Below are 7,500 nucleotides of genomic sequence, written 5' to 3' on the forward strand. Positions count from 1 at the left end.
GATGATGATGGTGATAATGATGATGATGATAGTGATGGTGATGATGATGATGATGATGACAGAAATTCATAATTTATCGACGGTTTTGGTATGTACTGCGAAAAACAAACACAGGATCAGCCAGTCAAAACCTGATGAGGTATCTGATCCATGAAGCGACTTGTACGCGTATGTCTGCAGATAATGAATTCAACCGATTATTAATTCTTCTGCGCACGCCGCCCAACACTAAGTCAAAAAACAAACAAACAAACAAAAACCAAAAAAACCGAACATGTAATATTATCCACCACAATGATAATGATGGTATGGTGAATATATATATATATATATATATATATATATATACACACACACACACACACACGAGGGTCATTCAATAAATAAGGTGAATTTTTCGGTATATATAATTTGTAAGTATTTATACAGAGCTGAATCCTGAGCAGAGACAGTTCAACGTGCGCGCGCGCGTGTATGTGTGTGTGTGTGTTTTAAAATAGAGTCAAAAGTCCAACACACACACACACGCGCGAAGTTTACGTTGAAAGACAAGGGGACTATTTTCCCCGAAGCACTGGTAGTTACAATCTGTCATCCGAAGGCAAGGGACTATTTCGCGGAGTGATAATGTCGAGGTCGATGTATTCTCCCACTTGCATTTGAGGCTTGTGGTAGACTTCCTGGAACGTTGACTGCAGGGCCTCCTCTGTCTTGTATCCCTCAGGCCTGTTGGGGTCCGCTTCTGTCCTGTCTCTGTTCCTCTTTACCTTCCTGTCTATTGTGGGCTTGAAGTTTTGCGGTTGTTTGGGGTCTTTAGTCGGTTTGAAGTTTTGCGGTTGTTTGTGGTCTTTAGTCGGTTTGTCGTTTTGTGGTTGTTTGGGGTCTTTAGTCGGTTTGCCGTTTTGTGGTTGTTTGGGGTCTTTAGTCGGTTTGTCGTTTTGTGGTTGTTTGGGGTCTTTAGTCGGTTTGGCGTCTTGGGGTGGATTGGTGTCCTTAGACGGTTTTGTATCCTGCGGCTGTTTGGTGCCTTTAGACGGATTGTGGTTGTGGGTTGGATTGGTGCTTTTGAATGGTCCTGTCTCGTCCCCTGCCGGACAGATAATTATGTTCGTGTCATGCCAATACATCGCTGCAGACTTTCAAATCCAGTCTGAAGACCCACCTTTTCCCCTCCTGAATAATTCTCAACAGCTCATCCCTTTCCAGTATGAACTAAAATGACAATTAGTGAGTGAGTGAGTTTGAGAGTTTCAGAATTTGTTGGCTGTATTTTTGATTGTGTTCTGTTCATAATTGTGTGCTATGACTTGTGTGCATGCGTGTGTGTGTGTTTGTGTGTGTTGTAGTGGGGGGTGGGGGGATGAATAATTTTTAATAATGTTTGGTATCTTGTGTTCAATTTTTTTTCCTTTTTAGTATTTACGTGTGTGTTCTATTTGTAAACGCCTAGGGCTTATTTTCAAGATTAGGCGTTAATGCTCATAATAATAATAATAATTATGATAATAATGTACCCATAGATAAATGCACAGAGAGGGATGTAAGAAACAAGATCAACACTTGATAAACAAGACAGACGTCAGGTAGAAAAGGCAGGCAGCAGAGAAAAAAAATAACCAAAAACAGGAAAATCACCAAACAACGAAATTGCAAGGCATAGTGGAGTGTTGGCCTAGAGGTAACACGTCCGCCTAGGAAGCGAGAGAATCTGAGCGCACTGGTTCGTTCCCGGCACAGTCGCCAGTATTTTCTCCCCCTCCACAAGACCTTGAGTGGTGGTCTGGACGCTAGTCATTCGGATGAGACGATAAACCGAGGTCCCGTGTGCAGCATGCACTTAGCGCACGTAAAAGTAAATGAACCCAAGGCAACAAAAAGGGTTGTCCCTGGGAAATTTCTGTCGAAAAATCCACTTCGATAGGAAAAACAAATAAAACTGCACACAGGAAAAAATACCAAAAAGGGAGGGTGGCGGTCTCAGTGTAGCCACGCGCTCTCCTTGGGGAGAGCAGCCCGTAATTTAACACAGAGAAATCTGTTGCGATAAATAAGGGAAAAATGCAATACAATACAATACAATACAATACAATACAATACAATACAATGCAATGCAATACAATGCAATGCAACACAACACAACACAATACAATACAACACAGTACAATATGATACTATAGAATAGGCGTACACACAGTACAACACATTCACCACTCCATCCATCGATCCATCCATTTGCCAAGCAACCAGCCAACCAACCAACCAACCAACCAACCAACCACCCACCCACCCACCCACCCAGCCAGTTTAACCAGACAGTTTCAGCCAGCCACATGGATTATGAATTTTTGAAATGATACAGGGGCAAGCACTTACTCTCTTGAAACACAGCTGGGTAGGACAGCGGAGGTCTGAAAAAAACAAGACAAAAGAAGATGCTGTTGTTGTAGTTGTTGTTGTTGTTGTTGCTGTTGTTTTAATAACCATGAGATTTTGAATGAAAAGGGTAAATACATGGAAACATATCAGTATCAGTATTGGTATCAGTATCAGTAGCTCAAGGAGGCGTCACTGCATTCGTTCAAATCCATATACGCTACACCACATCTGCCAAGCAGATGCCTCACACACACACACACACACACACACACACACACACACACACACACACACACACACACACACACACACACACACACACACACACGCCCAACACACACACACACACACACACACACACACATAACAGATATGCAGCAAACATGTAGTTTCACAGATATGAAAGCACAATCAAATACACATAAACCTACATGAGCCCCAACACACACACACACACACACACACACACACACACACACACACACACACACACACACACACACACACACACACACACACACACACACACGCCCAACACACACACACACACACACACACACACACACACACACACACACACACACACACACACACATAACAGATATGCAGCAAACATGCAGTTTCACAGATATGAAAGCACAATCAAATACACATAAACCTACATGAGCCCCAACACACACACACACACACACACACACACACACACACATACACACACACACACACACACGCCCAACACACACACACACACACACACACACACACCACATAATGAGATAGACTGAGAGAGAGATATGACACACACACACATACACACACACACATTACCCTGCATCCCCCCCACCCAACACACACACCCACACACAAACACACACCCACACCCAACACACACACACACACACACACACACACACACACACACACACACACACACACACACACACACATACGAACAACAGACTCACGGTTGCATGGGCACATCCACCATGTCGCCAGAAACAGCCTCGATCTCAGAACGAGGCCACATCGTATTTGTCTCTGTCACTTGCGGCTGCAAGTTCGTTCCATTGTTGGGCAATTGTTGCTGCAAAGATGCTGGCTGTTGCTGCTGCTGCTGCTGCTGCTGCTGCTGCTGAAGCTGCTGTTGCTTCTGTTGATGTGTTGGTTTCTGACTAAACAACCAATGAAAATCAGCTTGGGTGAGACAAGCGAGTATTTCATTTGTGAAATCACAGTGAAGGAATGTGTTGTCAATAATTACGCCACAACGTCTGAAAAATATACACAAATATCATAATTTGTTAAGAAGTTAATATGTGGCAAGTGGAAGTAACCGCTGGTGCATTTTGCAAACCGTTTCCTTCTTTGTACGCGATTTTTTTTTTTTTTTTTTCTTCTTCTTCTTTCTTATGGTTACACAGTGAGGCTGATCAATTTCGACACCACTGCATTAAAAAATAAATAAATAAATAAATAAATAACCTTTTTTTAATTAATTAATTAATGATAATAATAATAATAATAAGTTTAATGCATGGAAAGTAACGTTTCGACTAAGAAGTGCGGGTGAGGAAAAGGGAAAGAGAGAAAAAAGGAATGAGAGAAAGATGGACAGAAAGAATGAAAGAAAGAAAAGGGAAAGAAAGATAATGGAAAGAAAGAAAGAAAGAAAGAATGAGAGAAATTGAGAGAAAAGAAAGATGGAAGAAAAGGGAACGAGAGAGAGAAGGGAAGGAAAGAAAGAAAGAAAGAAAGAAGAGAAAACAGAAAGACGGAAAGAAAGAAAGAAAGAAAGGAGAAACGAAAGAAAGGAAGAAGAAAGGAAAGAAAAAAAGAAAGAAAAGAAAAGAGAGAATGGATGAAGGAAAAGAAAAACAAAATAGGAAAGAAAGATGAAAGGGAAGAAAGAGAGAGAGGGAAGGAAAGATATTTTTTTTTCTTCTTTTTTTTTCTTTTTTTTTTTGGGGGGGGGGGGGGGGTTGTTGTTGTTGTTTTTGGTGTTTTTTTGTTTGTTTGTTTGTTGTTTTTGTTTGGTTTTTTTTTTAAGAATGAAGGAAAGACAGAAGGAGGGAAAGAAGAAAGAAAGAAAGAAAGAACGAAAGCTGAATGAAAGGAAGAGAAAAAAGACAAAGAATCCACTCCTACCTAGCTTTCTCTTCAGACCCTCCATAGGGGCATGGGAAAATGAATGCATGAATGAATGAATGAATGAATGAAAAAAAGGATTCACCCCTACCCAGCTTTGCACTCGGACCCCATGGTCACAGGTGGTGGGTAGGGGCGTGGCTGAAAGAAAGAAAGGAAGGAAGAAAGAAAGAAAGAAGGAAGGAAGGAAGGAAGAAAGAAAGAAGACAAAGGATTCACTCCTACCCAGACTTTCCAGCATTGCCCTCAGACCAGTTGGCGTGGCTGTAAGAAAGAAAGGAAGGAAGGAAGAAAAAAAAGAAAGAAAGAAAGAAAGGAAGGAAGGAAGGAAGAAAGAAAGAAAGAAAGAAGGCAAAGGATTCATCCCTACCCAACTTTGCCCTCAGACCTGTTGACGTGGCTGTAAGAAAAAAAGAAAGGAAGGAATAAAAAAAAAAAGAAAGGAAGGAAGGAAGGAAGGAAGAAAGGAAGAAAGAAAGGTAGAAAGGAAGAAAGAATAGGAAGGAAGAAAGAAAGGAAGGAAGGAAGAAAGAAAGAAAGAATAGGAAGGAAGGAAGGAAGAAAGAAAGGAAGGCAAAGGATTCATCCCTACCCAGATTTGCACTCAGACCCGTTGGCGTGGCTGTAAGAAAAAAAGAAAGAAAGGAAGAAAGAAAGAAAAGCAAGCAAGGAAGGAAGGAAGGAAGAAAGGAAGGAAGAAAGAAAGAAGACAAAGGATTCACTCCTACCCAGACTTCTCAGACCCGTTGGCGTGGCTGTAAGAAAGAAAGAAAGCAAGGAAGGAAGGAAGAAAGAAAGAAAGAAAGAAAGAAAGGGAGGAAGAAAGAAAGGAAGAAAGAATAGGAAGGAAGGAAGGAAGGAAGAAAAAATAGGAAGGAAGGAAGAAAGAAAGGAAGAAAGAAAGGAAGGAAGGAAGAAAGAAAGGAAGAAAGAATAGGAAGGAAGGAAGAAAGGAAGGAAGGAAGAATAGGAAGGAAGAAAGAAAGACAGAAAGAAGGCAAAGGATTCATCCCTACCCAGCTTTGCCCTCAAACCCGTTGGCGTGGCTGTAAGAAAGAAAGAAAGAAAGAAAGAAAGGAAGGAAGGAAGAAAGAAAGGAAGGAAGGAAGGAAGAAGGAAAGAAAGAAAGAAGGCAAAGGATTCATCCCTACCCAGTTTTGCCCTCAGACCCGTTGGCGTGGCTGTAAGAAAGAAAGAAAGGAAGGAAGAAAGAAAGGAAGGAAGGAAGAAAGGAAGGAAGAAAGAATAGGAAGGAAGGAAGAATAGGAAGGAAGAAAGAAAGAAAGAAAGACAGAAAGAAGGCAAAGGATTCATCCCTACCCAGCTTTGCCCTCAGACCCGTTGGTCACGGGTGGCTGGTCGAGGCGTCCGGGCTGCTGTCCGCGGCGGAGGCAAGGGAGGTAACGACACATCATCAAGCCCACCACCACCACCAGCAGCACCAGAGCGAAGGCCGCTGCCGCTATCCAGCCCACGTTGTCAGTCCTCCACCACTTCCTGTGCGTACAGTTTCTTTGTTTTTAACCCCTTCTCCCCCCCCCCCCACCCCTCCCCAACCCCCACACCCCACCCACCCACCCCCACCCCCCTTTGCAAAGAAGGCAATATTTGTCAAGAAAAGCAAACCATGTCATGTAATCAAAAAAATTCCACACTAAGGTAGCAGTACCACCCAAAATGAAACATGTTTTTTGGGTCATTTTTTGGTACATGGTCTTACTATTTGTTGTTTGTTTTTTTTATGTAACTGGCCTTAGAATGAGAAAATACATTAGAAATGATGTAGCAGGGCTTAATTAAACTTTGCAGAAAACAGTTTTTTATTTCTGTTCACACAACTTTGACACTTTGATTTGATGTACTGAAACTCTGATCAACATCAGTCTTTATACTGATCTTTCTCATCTAAAACATAATATTTTGAAATTTATTATTATTACTCGGTGCATAGAAAGGCTTTTTGTGTTTTACACTCAGTGTGATGACCTTTCACAAAGTACATTCGCCCAAGTCGTACTTTTTTCGGGAATAGGAGATGGTAAACAATGTGACGTAATTTAGAGTTTGGGCATGGAAGAACGAAACAAAACGTCATAGTGTGTACGTCAGAGATAAATGACGTTTCATAAGGCTTCTTGATAGGATGGCTGCTTCTTCTTCTTTTTCCCCCCATAATTCCCTTGTTCGATTTAAGTACACATCTCTAGTGAGTCTTGAAGGCCTTGCCTCTCTTGTTTTTATGATAGTCACTTGTATCCGACTATGACCATCAGAACAGCAGAGGAGGCAACTGTTGTCCCCACGGCTATCTGGGCTAGAATTTGATTATAGTGGAGAGTGTCTTGCCCAAGTTACATCCCCACTCTCTCGGCCAAGAGGGTTTTAGGACAGTCAGCGTTGGGATGGTTCCCAAAAGGCCAACTAGCCCACAAGGCTGCAGCACTAAGAGCCAGTGCAATCTTACCTTCTTGTTTGAGAGTCATAGTCCTTCACTGTCATTGTTGTTTTTGCTGTCCTTGTTGTTAATGCTGTTATTCTTATTATCATAGTCACCATCATCATCATCGACATCACCACTATTGTCATCATCGCCGTCACCTCTCGTTGGTAGAGAGTATCGGTGGCTCTCAGGATCTTCGAGATCATCGTCGTCGTCATCATCACCACCACCACCATCACCAACATCGATATCATCATCATCATCATCATCATCACCACCACCACCATCATCACCATCACCACCACTATCATCATCACCAACATCATCGTTGTCAGCACCATCACCACCATCGCAACCACCACCATCACCAGCACCATCATCAACGCAACCACCACCATCATCATCACCACCACCACCGCCATCATCACCAACATCATCATCACCACCATCATCATCATCACTATCATCGCCGTCACCACCACCACCGTCATCATCACCACCACCACCACCATCATGACTATCATCATCACCAACATCAT

General features: G+C 42.3%; 1 protein-coding gene across 1 annotated transcript in view; it reads right to left on the minus strand.

The window, feature by feature from the left end:
* Positions 1-418: 418 nt before the first annotated feature.
* The window catches only part of LOC143290838 (uncharacterized), a 33,891-nt gene continuing 26,809 nt past the window's right edge, over positions 419-7,500 (minus strand). The window contains exons 12-15 of the mRNA XM_076600374.1: positions 5,842-6,018; positions 3,342-3,548; positions 2,374-2,408; positions 419-1,087 (exon numbers count right to left, since the gene is read on the minus strand). Coding sequence (XP_076456489.1) covers positions 582-1,087; positions 2,374-2,408; positions 3,342-3,548; positions 5,842-6,018 — 925 coding nt within the window. The 3' untranslated portion in view covers positions 419-581. The remainder of the gene's footprint in view (positions 1,088-2,373; positions 2,409-3,341; positions 3,549-5,841; positions 6,019-7,500) is intronic.

The sequence above is a fragment of the Babylonia areolata genome, chromosome 16, assembly GCF_041734735.1.
Source record: "Babylonia areolata isolate BAREFJ2019XMU chromosome 16, ASM4173473v1, whole genome shotgun sequence".
Classification (NCBI taxonomy): domain Eukaryota; kingdom Metazoa; phylum Mollusca; class Gastropoda; order Neogastropoda; family Buccinidae; genus Babylonia; species Babylonia areolata.